Consider the following 15,310-nt stretch of genomic DNA (forward strand, 5'->3'; position numbering starts at 1 on the left):
TATATCAAAAAGATATTGTGATTGAGTTTAAAAGTGTCTCTAAAGAAAGACCAATTCACACTGCGCCAACAGACGACAAGGGTTTTGTCGGATCAGTGTTGGCATCTGTTGGAGCTTGTTTTCGCCGATTGGACATGCTAAATCGGCGCTTGTCAGGTCGTAGAACCGACGTACTGTAATCTGGTGACTGTCCGCGGTGGTCGGCGTGTGTCGATGCAGTGCGAATTGGCCTTAAAATGTGCATTCACATTCAAATCATCACCACTAGATGGCGATCACACTTCAACTCCATAAAACAAACTCCATCGTTTACACCAGTTCGCTGCGGGAACATCAGGCATTTTCCCCTGACACACAGCACAGACGTCAAACACAGCTGCACAAACACGCTCTTACCTCAGAGTTTAACAGACAGTGAAACAGGAATATGAAGAACCCCTTTGAGGAAAAAAAGGAAAACAACAGATAACATTAAATATTGTGAAAGCGCTCCAATTCACATCTGCAAAAGTTCTTACAAGTCAGTCCAGGTCCAAAGTCATTTCAAACATTGTTATGTCTCATAATTTTTAAAAGCTGACATTGTTTGGCGAACACGCTGTTGACTTTGGAGGCTTTTATCGAAGTGAAAATCAATCAGTTTGAGTAAGACCTGTGGTCTTTAGTGCAGTGCTGTTGTGTTACACAGTAGTGATTTCTGACCTGTAGTGAGTTAAACACTGCAAACATGTACTGGAAAAGCAGGGAGTGATCGTTCACTGCCAGAACCCCGAAGATCCATGATATGCCCAGGATGGGCAAGAGTACCGCCACTGCTTTGGTCGTCAGCCTAGAAAGACACACACACATACTGTATGAAAAAAGCAAATGCAAGATAGCCGATATTACATTCAGGATAGCAGATAAACTCACTTCACAGAGTTGGAATCTCCGTGAACCTTATAGTTCTCAGCGCTGATTCTGGATATGATTCGGGTCACAGCTACCAAAATGCCAATGTTCACCTGGATGGCAGAGATTACAACATTACAAATGTTCCTTTCATGCTCACCTACCGTAGTGCATTTAACAAACCTCATTAACAGCTGCTTACCATTATAACAAACAGAGCAGGGGCTACAAAAGCCCAAATCGCCCCGTTATTCAGAGACAGCCAGCAACTATGGAGAAAGATGAAACAAAACGGACAAATTATATAAAACAAGTAATCTTTTCTCTTCAAACTGGACATCTGTTGACCATGTGATGACCCACAGTGTTATTATGGTAACTTACTTGCCAACCTCTCCATAGCTGTTGAGTGACAAGGTCATAGACACCACACAAATGACCAGAGGGCATCCTGAGTAAAAGCATGAACAGTTTTAGAGGGACATTTCAGTAGTAACATCATTTCAAGCAGTGCCCTGACATGTTATACCAAAAGGATACTTCACCGATTAGCATTAAGCTTTGTATCAGTAGAAACCCGGTAGTATTTTCGAATGACCGTGCTTCCCTCCCTCATGTCCCCCTGAGACGAGAGATTTCTGTATTGTGTGTCTGGAAAAAAACCTCAGATGACGCAAAAATCGTCATTTTGCATCACCGGAGGCTTTTTTGGCCAGAGGCTAGAGACTACAGCCAGTAGTAGGAGCTAGTTCTGCATGTTTTCAACCCGCCCATAGTGGGTGGGATCTCACGATAAAACAACGTCTTTTCAGTTTCGAGTCAACTAGTAGCCTATTGTATCATTTCTTCCGATACTGACCGCTGTAACCTCTGTAACAAGGCATGGCTTGGGAGTGGCCTCGTAGGGCAGCGAAAGCAAGTGCATTCTGGGAGTTGTTGTCTTTCATCCACACGAGCCAAAAATAAATTTTCTGGCTTTTATCAGTCTAGAAGGCACCAACTTCTAAATATTTCACATTTCTACTACATAAATGACCCAATTTAAATACCCATTCATAATTCCAGCAGTGAAATATCCCTTTAATCTAAAAGTACTTTAAACAACATTTTCTAATAGGTCACACTTTAGATCAGGGTCCAATTCTCACTATTAACTACGGCTTTTTCCTCAATAAACTCCCAATTACTGCTTATTAATAGTTAGTAAGGTAGTCGTTAAGTTTAGGTACTGGATTAAGGGATGTAGAATATGGTCATGCAGAATAAGGCATTAATATGTGATTTATAAGTACTAATAAACAGCCAATATCCTAGTAATATGCATGCTAATAAGCATCTAGTTAATAGTGAGAATTGGACCCTACCCTAAAGTGTTCCCATTCACACTTTTAATAACTAATTTGTCACACTGCATGATATTTTTAATGATCTGCAAAAAGCTAAAAGGATGTTAAAAGCGGTGAGAAACACAAATATACTGTACATACTAATAAATACATATGGTTTATAATTTATTAAATAATGTTAATGTAAATGCTTAAATATACTATTTCCCATTGTTAAATTATACAACATGAAATGATGAAAACACATTACCACTCAAACATTTTGTTGTTGTTGTTTTTGAAAGAAATTAATACTTGTATTCAGCAAGGATGCATTAAATTGAACATAAAAAACTGTATTTACATTTTTCAATATTGATAATAATAAAGGAATGTTTCTTGAGCAGTAAATCAGTATATTAGAATGATTTCTGAAGGATCATGTGACACTGAAGACTAGAGTAATGGTGCTGAAAATTCAGCTTTGCATCACAGGAATATATTTCATTTTAAATTGTAATTATATTTCACAATTTTACTGTATTTTTGATCAAATAAATTCAGATATAAATTGGTGAGCATAAGCACATTCAAAAACATGAATATATATATATATATATACACACTATAAATATATATTATAAAGAGTATATAGCTTCTTAGTAGTGTTGCCAAATTCCCCTCTCTCTCACCATATGTTTTTGTTATATATGAATGACGTGTGAAAAGACAAATGTTTGGGGGGGAAAAAAACCTGAAACGTTACTGGAGCTAAAAATACCTTGTTGTAAAACTCAGCATAGAAGTTTTCAGATTATGTCGTAGGAACTAAAATAAGAACTGTTGGACTGTGGCCGGTTGTTTCGTGCCACCATAAATAAAGAGCAGTGTAGCTGTGCCAAAGGCTTTTAGAAAGGGAGTAGACTTCAGTCTAAAGTAATGACTTAAGTCTAACAAAGCCTGTTTTCTTCATCCACATTGAGCCAATCACATGTATCACCAGGGATACAAATAAACATGCCTATTTATTCAACACTTTTTCATATGTAATAATGAAAAACACCTTCAGTTATCATGGTGCCAACTTTGATTTACTTCAAGGCCCCTTGTAGCTCTGGCAATGTCATTTTATGTAAAAATATATATATATTATAAACTGCTCTCAAAAGAGCGACTGAGAAAAGATAAAACACATGTTGTCTATTAGCACATCAGCACATTTGAGAATAGCTTGATAAATAACAGTGACGGCATCATTAGGGATGACCCACTGAAGACTCGGCTAAGATTTAATGTCCCTTTATCTACTGGCAGCTCAGACGGACTGTAACACACAAATGTCTTCTTTTAATCTCTTTTTTTAACAACACTGCCAAATCAGTCATGGCTGAGGGAGGAGGCTGATCTCTCTCAGTGCTAATGCCTGCCGTGGGACAACCTCATTTGACATTTGGGTTTGTGTATTACACTGAAACGGGTCGTTTAAGGCAAATGAAATAAATCTGCTGTTTTTCTTTCTGTAAGTTAGATCAAGCATGTCTGTGTAATGAAGTGTGTAGTTTATATTAATGTGTGTACACAGAGATGAATTCACTAAACAGCACCACTGTATCTGTGGCATTTTTAGTTCAAAATATGGCGTCTTATTCACAAATAACCCATAATACAGTTTATGTGCTAAAATCAGTATGGCTTTTAACCAGTAACTGTTTATGTTAAGTATGCGCAGCTAGTTCCTTAAAAAATACCAAGTTTGCCGTTCTCAAAACCAGCTCAAACAGGCTAGATAACACAGACTACAGACCTCTCATTACCCAGTTGTACATATGCTTATGTGCATTTTTATAAAGAGAAACTTCACAACTCATACTATAACTCTTTTAATGTATATGATGAAATACCATTTATCTTAATTAATCTTAACCAGAGTATGTGATTTTATGTGTGGCTCCAGTTTCTAAATTTCTTTGTATATGTTAAATGTTATCAAATGATAGTGGTGAATCATGATTTGTTCATGAAAAAGTTATGAGTATGCACGGTTAGTGAATGAGGCCAAGTGTCTTTTCAGCTCAAATGTCTCGTTTATATGTAAATTCTGCTCATTACAGATGCTTCTAATTCATAAAACTCAGCTGTACCTGCCTGGTGTGATTACAACTACGCTTCTGCGTCCACAGAAAGCAGGTGGTAAATGGAATTTCTCTTAAAATATAGATTGTGTATTTTTTTCTAGTTATGACAGTAGTTATTCATCAAACGATTATCAAATGAGTGTTTAAACAGGATCAATTCATACTTTGCACGTGACGTCACAAGTACTGGCTGGCGGGCAAGAACGTCGTTCTCCAGCAACGAAACCCAGTAAACTAATCAATGATCTTGCCAGGACGTCGCCAGTTTTACTATACAAAAGTTGGTGTTTTGAGGTGGAAACAACATGCCAGATAGTTGTTGTGCGATTGGATGCACTAACCGCAGATGAGATAAGCAACCGTCACATTATACACGTCTGTGCAGTGATCATTCCATCAAAGGTCATTTCAACATTTGTTTGAATACAATGGGTGTATGATTATGTAATTAATCGTGTCTTTAAGTTACCCTGTAGTTTCGTCAATCAACACCACCAGCTGGTTCGGCGAGTCAGCTGTTTGTGTTATGAGTCTAAGCTAACGTTAGGCTAGCTGTACGTTCACACCGCCGCCGGCGAGAGCGGCAAAATTCATTGAAAATGAATGACTTCCAGGCACTTTTAACCAGTAACCGCTCTCGCCGGTGGCGGTGTGAACGCACAGTAACAGCTGTCGTCTTTTGCTAACAACAACAAAAGTGTGTGATAGGTTGTTTTGAGGTTTGTGATATCTATGGTTTTCAATGAACAGTAGAGCTAGATTATTTACGGAGGAATTATTGCTACTCGATTATCTTAAAAAACCTTGTCTGCTATACACAATTTAGCTACCTTGGAGTTAATCCTAGTCCATAGTTATGCAGCTAGCTCGCTAACAGACTTGATAGCTACTAGAAAGACCTGGAACTACAGGACTCTACATTGAAAATACCCGTTTGTTGCCCGCCAGGTATCCATGGTAGTCACGTGACTGCAAAGTATGAATTCAAATGTGTTGTAGAGGCATTGTCAGTACTTTTAAGAGGTGATTCTGGCTTACAGAGTAATATGGTGTGGCAATTTTTTTTTGTGATCTGCTGCAGTCTCCACCTGCAAGATGTTGTACTCACCCCATCCGATGGCATAGTAATAAAAGTGTTTGCTGCTCTCCGAGCTGAACACCTTGATCACCATGCTGTAGAGATGCAGGCCTTCCACCAGCATCCAGGCGAACGCACAGAGGAAGAAGAAATGCAGCAACACGGCCATGATCTTACATGGGAGCTGGGACGGCAGAGGACAGTATCATTCACTGTGGCCTTTAGGATCAAGACAAGTGTCTAGACAAAATACACTGCACAGAAAACTGATCTAATTTGTAAATCATAGCTAATGTAATAGATGTTGTTTAAATAAACACGTGGGCGACAGCATCATTGAGCTAAGCGGGTGTTCAGCCAAGTCCTCAGAGAGAGGAAGCGCAATCAAATTAACTGAGTATCAAATGAATCTGTCCGTAATGCCAGAGGCATGTTAGGAGATTAGTGCAGTCATCGGCTCTTTCCACCTTATTGGATTACTTTATGTAATGACAACATGATTCTGATAATGATACGATAATCACCATAGACAACAAACACAATTAAAACACAATCACATCTTGTAAATAAGATGTTGATGTCATTTGAACATTTCATTAGCATCTTTAACATGTGGAAAATTAGTGTTCTTTGCAAACTCCCAATTTTGTTTTAGTTATTGTCTTTGCTAATGTAGTGCAGAACTGTGGCATACAGCAAACTTCAAAGGGTGTGGTGCAGGATGACTTTAGTATTTAAATCGATATATTATTAAAATAATCAAACTCTAAATCTAAATAATAATAATAAAAAAAAAAAACATTTTTCTCTCTTAGTTAAAATAACTATTGTTTTTAATGATACTACGTGGACGCATTACCACCTCGGGATTGTATTATTTTTCTAACAATTCAACGGCCCGTCATCAATTATTCCTTATTTAAAGAACATACTGTTCTTTAATCTTCTGGAATCACAAAATGAATAATGGTTAATTGATCAAATATATCAATACTACCAGTATCTGCATCTTATAACTGTCAGAATACAAGCAACTTTGTCATAATTTACAGCAGAAATACAGAATATAATGGGGATCTTCAAGTCAAAAAAATGCTTTAAGATGAGCATGCTAGATGGACTCACCGTGCCGGGACTGAAGCGGAAACTGATGAGCAGGAGGACCTGAGCGACTAAAATGGCAAATGCCAAGTTGGCATGAATATGGTAACGCTGGTTACGGATGGTGCTAACAGACCTGTGTGCAGAAAAAGTTATGAATTTGAAATAGTGATGGTGGAGAAACACTAAAGGCTTTTAGTGTTGAATGCAATGAAATTACAAGTTATCATCCATCAAAAATCTAAAAAGTTTTAACATGTAGTATAAAAATAGAAGATTATAATCATGCATGTTCAAAAAGCAATATGGGTTACTTACGACAACACAGCAAAGGTCACCAGTGTAATTGCCAGGCAGAAAATAGAGATAGAGCAGCCAATGTAACTAATAGCGGAGAGCGCCACCTGGTGGGCCTTTGAGAGCTGTGGTGGAAACAAATGTGACAGCATTGACAATGAGATTGATGAATTTGGCTGGAAATCTGAAAGTGTATAACACAGAACCGAAGGGGGTTAAATGAGTTGAAAACCCCAGATGTTACTGCATATAAGAGACACTGAATACCACAGCAACAGTACACTGATTGAAAAGTCAAAGGTTACCAATGTCCAGCTGTACTTGGATTGACGTTTGCATAATATTCAATGACGTGAAAGTTTCAACATCACTTCATCAGAACAAACAAGCATGAGCCTGACATAAATCCAATCAATCAAATTATTTCTTGGAACAAAATGTTAGAATGTAGAGAGCACTAACTATTTACAGACAAGGTAGACCAACGGTTGAAAAAACATGAACAGTAACAGTCTTGCTTTATCAAATATACATATATAAGTATACAACTTGTAATACACTACCGTTCAAAAGTTTTTGGGTCAGGAATATTTCTCTTAAAATTAATACTTTTATTCAGCAAGGATGCATTAAATTGACCAAAAGTGACAGTAAAGACATTTATAATGCTTATTTAACAAAATATTTCTATTTCAAATAAATGCTGTTCTTCTGAAATGTATATTCTTCAAAGAATCCTGAAACAAATGTATCATGATTTCCACAAAAATATTGTTTTCAACATTGGTATTAATAAGAAAAGCACCAAATCAGCATTTGATTTATGAAAGACCATGTGACACAGGAAAACAGTTACTTGTCTCACAATATTACTGTTATTGTGTTACTGTATACTGTATTTTTGATCAAATAAATGCAGTGTTGGCAAGCATAAGAGACTTATTTCAAAAACATTACCGATACCATACCACAGTTTGATTTACTAGAACATATTACTACTAAAACTAAGACTAAATTAAAATTACACTAATTTACTGCATTTTTCTATACTTCCACAACTGAAGACATCATATTAACTGCTTCAAACCACTATTGAGCATTGTTTGCTGCCATCACATGACTTGGTCTTGGTATGCACTTTCAAGCAACAGACTGGAAGCAGAAGGTTCATAAATGTTTAAAAACTACAAAACAGAACTCGATTTTAAATAAATAGAGAGTTTAAAATGGTTATAAAAACACATTTTCCACTGTTTTTTAGTGCAAAAACCCTTAACTAACAGATTTTCATGATACGACCCCTTATAACTGTTGGTAAAGAGCGAATAGATTTATTCACGAACATCCCTCAGGATATAGACTTGCATTGTTACGGTTCCTCTGACCCAGTGCCAGTAATTGGTGCGTCTGCACATCGGGCCTATTGGCAGTTGTTTTCCCCCATAATTCTATTTCCGTGCGTGGGTTCGATCGTACATTAACTCTGCTTCCTGCCTTGTGATTATCGCAGGCCCAGAATATCGAGGATCTGCAGAGCGGTGGAGAAAGCACGATTTCCTCTAGGCTTGAAGTACTGAGGTGAGCCGCTAATTGAAGCCCCGGCAGAGGCGGGCATTAGCATCAAAGCTCCAGAGGAGATGATTACATGACTGAGCGAGGACAGATTTTCTCAACAAACACATGCAGATGATAGACGCAGAAAAGAGCCAAGATGCACCTGGGTGCCTCGGTTTGGCTCACGCACCATCGGAGAATGAACCTCGAAACGGCAATCAGCCTTCGTGTGAAGCAATATGTCTCTCATCTTCACAAACATGTCCCTACTTAGCGAGTACAGCTTGCTGACAGCATCTTTAGCCTGACTTAAATTCGCTCTTTAGTTCTCTTTAAATAAATCAACAGGACAAGGGTTACCAAAATATCAAGCTGTGCCTGTCGTTCTGTGTTTCAAAGGCAGATGCTTACAAGCTTTCTCTGACAGATGACAATCCGTTTGTCCGCCCAAACTCGACCCACAGGTCTTCGACCCACACAACCTCTGACAAGCGGCCTCCCCTGAGACACTTTCACACACAACGATGAGTTTCGAATTAACTAGAAACAAAATCCTGCACGTCACCCCTGGAGAAGTGTCTCAACTGTGTCCAAACTGCCTTTTCTATTAAAGCTCTGCTGCTGATTTACAGAGAGTCTCGGCCAAACAAAACCTCAAGCCCTGCATGCTGCTGGCTCGCTGCGGACGAGAAACACAGTCAGCATCGCATTCATCGCAGTGCCTTGGTGTTTTCAAAGATCCCTGATGGGATATGACCTAAATGCTCAATCAAGGTATCTTGAGAAATTCCACTAACCTCAGGCTTCGCTGCCAGTTTTGTACTACGTATATGTGCATATTTCTGCAGCTTATATAAGACTTAGGTAGTCAGATATAGATGTCACAGACTGAACGCCCTCAAATTTCTGGTACTGTCTGCTTGTGCTTATATCTGTAAAGCAGGATTCAGTTGCATCAAGACCAAATAGCATTAACATGTTTGAAATAACAGCGGAGATGCTTTCATTTAAAAAGGGGCTGCTCATACAGAATGTGTTTTTGCATTCAACAGAGAGATTAAGCCAGATGGAACGGAGAAAATTCTAAAGTATTGAGTGACATTGAGAGCGCCTCACCTCCAAGGGAACCACTTGCATAAGGATGGCGAAGTTTGTCAGATGGTTGCACAAGCAAATGGAGAAGGACAGGTTTCCATCAGCTCTCACACAACCCTCATTGGACCACACACCCTCCTTAAAGCTGAAACACACACACACACACACACACACACACACACACACACACACACACACACACACACACACACACACACACAGGTTTAATTGAGCATTACAGTTGCTGGAGTTATTCATTGTTTATATTGAAACCATACACATTCACACCCTGGTCCAGCGTTAATGGAATTACCAGAGTTATTAATCAAATCTGATCTAAACGAAATCAAAACTAACGTAAGATCTCATTAATCTCAGTTAGAGAAAATATTACAGCTTCATCACTCCATTATGGATGCAGTCATTTTTTAAATATCCACATGGGAGAAAGACTGAACAAGCATGAGAAAGAACGAGAGAGAGAAGAAAAGGGAGAAAGGGGTCTCACTCCAAATTAAATTATTAAATAATTTCACAATTTTCATGATCCTAAAATTGGCTTTGTTACTTGGCCTTAAGTGATTTTTTAGGTACAGCTGTTTTGGTATAAGATTGCCTTTTATCAACAACAGACTTTCATGATTTCTAAAAGACTCGTTTGAATGACGAATTGCAAGAAAGAATGAAAGATTTAGATGTGCTAAATGTCATAAATGTAACCTGTATAGATAAAGGATAACAGTGGGATATAAATACAAGACACACACATTGATAAATCAAAGCACTTCCTGACAACCTTTAACAGGAAACGTGAAATGAGACATTAAAATGACAGATAGAGAGAGATAGATGGGTGAGAGAGATTATACAGCAAGGACTGCATAAATATCTCTGGACAGTGAAATTGAGGATGAAAGTTGGGACATCCTTAAAAGGTCTAAAAATGTAAACGAGTCCGACATTGCGATCTTAATATTTTTTACAGAAAAAGTATGTAAAAATGCTAGAGTAAAACTTAACGAAGTTATAAAAATAAGACTTTTATATCAAAGTGCTTATAAAGTTTATAATTTACAGTAAAAAAACAGTAATTGGACATTCTCAGAAGTCTATGCGTGACACCATAACATTTGATTTCAGATTTCATTGAAATCAAATATTGGTTATTGGTTATTATGGTGGTAATCAGTATATATTTTAAAGTACACAGCAGATTTTAATAGTTAAAGTAAGTTAGTATATTAACACCATACCGGATAGGAAAAACATGACTATGAACTATAAAATATAAAATATACAAGCACTAAAAATGTCTGTCACTATATTTCCCCCCCCCATAAATGTATACATTTCCCCTGGATTTATTCTTTTAAGGTCAATATTGAATATTTGGTTACATTCTTGCAAATTACAAACTAATAATTGTGAAATATGAAACGTGTGTGCAAAAAGAAGCGCTTGAAGATGTGAGACCCACCTGTAGTCCAGGAAAGCGCAGTACAGGAACACTTTATTGCTTTGGTTTAAGGCCAGGAGCTGCTGTTCTGTATTCTGAAAGACAGGAAACCAGAACAATTAAGAGTGAAACATCACAGATGTTATGTCCTATCACAGTAGAGTCCTTCTTAAGGTGCGGTTACATTAGCATGTACTGTATATAAAAGTCCATTGTCAGTAGCGTAGATATGTATAGACTGCTCACACAGAAGTCACTTTCAAACCAAGCAGCTTTCTGTTGGTAAGCGCAGAAAAAGTCATTCAGTCCAAAAGGTTCACTCCATCACACCAGAAGTTTGAGACAAGTGTTGGAGCATCAATGGTGATCAACGTACAACCACAGTCTCTCAACACTGAGAGATTAGAGGCCAATATCGCTAGACATATCAATGGGCGACATTTCAAAACGTGCACACATACATGCACATTGCTTTCAAATAAATACATTCAGAAATAAGAACGCTTGCATCTCTTCTCAATAGCCAGTCTCACAGAATATCCATGACTGCATGAAGGACACTGTAAGCAATCAGGACGGAGTAAAGAACAGACCCAAATTCCAGACAGGAATGGAAAAGAACTGGAATAGAGGATGAAGGATGTTCGGAAATGACCTGGAAACTAGCTCTAGTATATCAACCAGTCAAAGTGGTGATAATTTAAGAGAGGAAATAATTGAGAGAATTAGAAGGACATTCAAAATGTGATCCAGTTGTGGCCGCGTTTGACATCACATAGAAATAAAGATATCATTATTAGTGCAAGTAAATGTTGAGGAACACTCAAGGTGACAAGTTAAACGATAGCTGATACTTTCCATTACTGATAAGACTCTTAACAGTCATAACAAATTATTTGGTCAGAACAAACAGTTGATATCATTTCTCAAATCTCCCTTGTCCGCACATGGCTTTGAAGTGAGGATAACGGAGCTCGTTTATTAGTTTATAAAATATGGTTTAACTAATAAAATGGTGGTTTAAATGAAAGTGGCACATTTTTTGTTGTGCTGTTGCCTGAACGGCAACAAATCATATCATTAAGGGCGCTTTCACACTAGCACTTTTGGTGCGCACCCGGGTTCGAATGACGTCAGAGTTCGGTTCGTTTGGATGATGTGAACGCTGTCTTCTGAACTCGGGTGCGCACCCGCGAACCGTACTCGAGTCCGATTAAAAAGGTGGTCTGGGGTACGGTTCATGTGAACTCGGGTACGGTTCGCTGCTGATATGAACGCAATCGAACCAAACCGCAGAAGTGAACCACTATTGATGATGTATAATGTGTCTTCGGCGGACAGCCCGCTGTCTTTGAAACGTTTTCAGAATTTTTGCGGCAGACAGACGCAAGTGTGTTTCTGAATGTCTATGTTGAAAACAAAACCAAAGGTTAAAAAAAAGAAGAACAAATGTCAACCGAGCAAGTCTATCCATTTGGGCGCCTTTTCATTCGCGGTTACCAAGCAACACCATTACGCCAGCTGCAGCCTGATGACGCAAGCGTACCGCGGTTCGGATAGAAATAATATAATGTGAACACAGTCCATCGGGGGCAGGGGGAGGGGGGAGCAATCGAACTCGGGTTCAGAACAGGCAATCAAACCAAGTGTGAAAGCGCCCTAACATTATTGCATAGGTGTTAGGAGACACAAACCAGGTGCTTCCTTTTTTTTTTAAGAGGCCGTTTACGTGACACTAAAAACTTTCGTGACACTAAAAGGTTTCAAAATGCACGTTTTTGTGACGTCATGCAACATGCAAAACTGTGACGTCATGCAACATGTTCAGACTTTAGGCGCGTAGTGTTTCTTTACAAAGTGACATCGCCAACTACTGGCCTGGCATGAATAATACAGCGTTTTTAGCAGTTTTAATGGATCCATGAGAACGGGGATCGTTTTGACAATGGTGTCTCTATAAAAAAAAAAAACTTTCCCTTTCTAGTACATTGTTGTCATGTAAACCTACTCTAATTTTGCATTATTTGTATGGCTGGAATAAATGGCGTAAAGAATGTCAGTAAGTTTCAGAGAGGGAAATGTGTGTGATTGAAATTGAATTAAATTTGCACACGTTCCGCTATTTTTTTGTTAAGGGAAACAGATGATAAATGATGTTTTTTTAAGATGTTTTAAAATGTTATCAACCTTAATCATTTTATTAATCAACCAATTTTTTATTTGTCTGTTATTTGGAGAAATGTAAGTTATAAAGATACGACTTTTATTAAAATATTGTTAAAATTATGTATTCATTTTTCTAGGCTTTTTGTAAGTGAAAATACAAGCCTAAAATACCTTTTAATTTACAGTAGAGAAAAAAAACAGTAAATGGATGCTCACAGAAGCTCCTCCATGACACAATCAAAATTTGATTTTATATTTTACTTAAAATAAAAGTATTTAAATAGAATATTTTTATTTTGTTGATGTATTATTATGGTGTTTATCAGTATATTTTAAAGGACAATAGGTTGCTATATTAACATCAACGTTTTTCTTTTTACATTTACCACTATTTTTTTTTTTCTGTACCGCCATTTGTGGACCAGAATTTATTTTTATTTTTTTATACCAAATAATTATAGTAGCATCTATTTGAGATAACCCTGTCCCTAAATTACATGCAAAAACAAAACGTGTCCAGCAGGTTGCCTTTTCCAGTTCAAGTGGGTGGTTTTAGGTCAGATTACAAAATGCTGCAATCCAAAAGTCTAGCTAAACTAGATTAGATAGAAAGTCTGAACCACACTGACAGTGACAAGAGAGGTGCGGGTATGGGTGTGGTTATCTGCGTTCCACAAAGTTTTCACTTTCATTCGTTTCAGTTTCTATTGTCATACTCTCTCTCTAGGTCAAAATCTCAGTACTAAAATAAGAAGGTCATTTTTACAGCTCCATCAGTAAGAATCTCTCTCTCTCTCCAGTCAAATGAACACAGATGGGGTTGGCTTGGTGTTTGCGGCTCCCCCCTGCCCTGCAGCGCTCGGCACTTGCCAGAGAAGCGCGAAAGCACTCCAACACTTTATTAACAACAAAGGACTTGCAAAAGAGCACACAGTATTGGAGGAGCTCCCTTTCTAATGTATCCAAAGACACAGAGAGAATGAAATTACACAAAAACGCAGGTTGGTGATTAAGAAGAGGCTTTTTATGAGAAACGAGCCACAAGCTTGTATAGGTTTGGAATGAGTCCCTGAGATATAACTTTTATAGCCACAAAAAAACTGTAGTGGTAAAAATCATCATAGGGGTTAAACGTTGGCTAGATGTTACGTAACCTTCGATTTGGGGGTGGGGTGGGGGGGTATTTGGCAGCTGCTATGACATCATTCTCACCAGCCTATCAGATGACAGCAGGTTGTGTAATCACACATCAGGTCTATTTCAGAGAGCCTGAGTGGCATGTGTTCATAATTAAGCAGAAAACACACATCCCTGTCATGCTAATGGAATGGTTTACACAGTCACCACCGCCAACTGCTGCTTCAGTCTCTCTCCTGATTGGACGACATGTGTAATTCCAAGCACATGCAAGCCTCTGTATTGTCGTTCAGAGGAATGTGGAGAATGACAATAACGAGAATATGGATCAACATCCTGGATCAAATTGACGGTCCTGGATGACGACCAAGGATAATAAGGCATGTAAGCTGTGCTGAGCCCGGCGGATTTGATTTAATATGGTTAAAATTTTACTAAATCACCAAGAGTCACAACAAGTGAATAAAAAAGTTTCTTATTCAGCCTGACTCTCATCTCTTCTGTCAAAATATGAAACTTCTTCCACCAGATTGTGCCAGAGGTTAATATAAAACAACCTTGCAGCTTTGCTCTATTTGGGTCTTTTTCAAAGTTCCCCTGAAAGCTCCACGTGGGTGCCAAACTTCCTCACACTTCACACCCGGGTGAGTGATCTCCATCAGTATCACCGCTTGCTTATGAATATAAACCAGAATATGTAAATATAATTTAACATAATAAAAGTATTAAATTTGATTTGTATTATTTGATCAAAAATACAGTAAAAACTGTCCTATATATTTCATTATATTTTAAAATGTAATTTATTCCTGTGATGGCAAAGCTGAATTTTCAGCATCATTACTCCAGTCTTCAGTGTCACATGATCCTTCAGAAATCATTCTAATATGCTGATTTGCTGTTCAAGAAACATTTATTATTAATATGAATGTTGATATTTTTGTGGAATATATGATAAATGATTTTTTTCTGGATTCTTTGATGAATAGAAAGCTCAAAAGAACAGCATTTATTTGAAATATAAATCTTTTATAACATTATAAATGTCTGTACTCTCACTTTTGATCATTTTAAT

At 37.8% G+C, this 15,310-nt stretch overlaps 1 protein-coding gene across 1 annotated transcript in view; it reads right to left on the reverse strand.

Annotated features, from left to right (window-relative positions):
• adgrd1 (adhesion G protein-coupled receptor D1) overlaps window positions 1-15,310 on the reverse strand; it is a 49,824-nt gene that overhangs the window by 4,226 nt on the left and 30,288 nt on the right. The window contains exons 14-23 of the mRNA XM_084087821.1: window positions 10,954-11,027; window positions 9,498-9,621; window positions 6,849-6,952; window positions 6,555-6,666; window positions 5,460-5,613; window positions 1,276-1,342; window positions 1,094-1,160; window positions 913-1,004; window positions 703-829; window positions 397-438 (exon numbers count right to left, since the gene is read on the reverse strand). Coding sequence (XP_083943947.1) covers window positions 397-438; window positions 703-829; window positions 913-1,004; window positions 1,094-1,160; window positions 1,276-1,342; window positions 5,460-5,613; window positions 6,555-6,666; window positions 6,849-6,952; window positions 9,498-9,621; window positions 10,954-11,027 — 963 coding nt within the window. The remainder of the gene's footprint in view (window positions 1-396; window positions 439-702; window positions 830-912; window positions 1,005-1,093; window positions 1,161-1,275; window positions 1,343-5,459; window positions 5,614-6,554; window positions 6,667-6,848; window positions 6,953-9,497; window positions 9,622-10,953; window positions 11,028-15,310) is intronic.

Source organism: Abramis brama, assembly GCF_963993115.1.
Source record: "Abramis brama genome assembly, chromosome: 16".
In the NCBI taxonomy this organism is placed as follows: Eukaryota; Metazoa; Chordata; class Actinopteri; order Cypriniformes; family Leuciscidae; genus Abramis; species Abramis brama.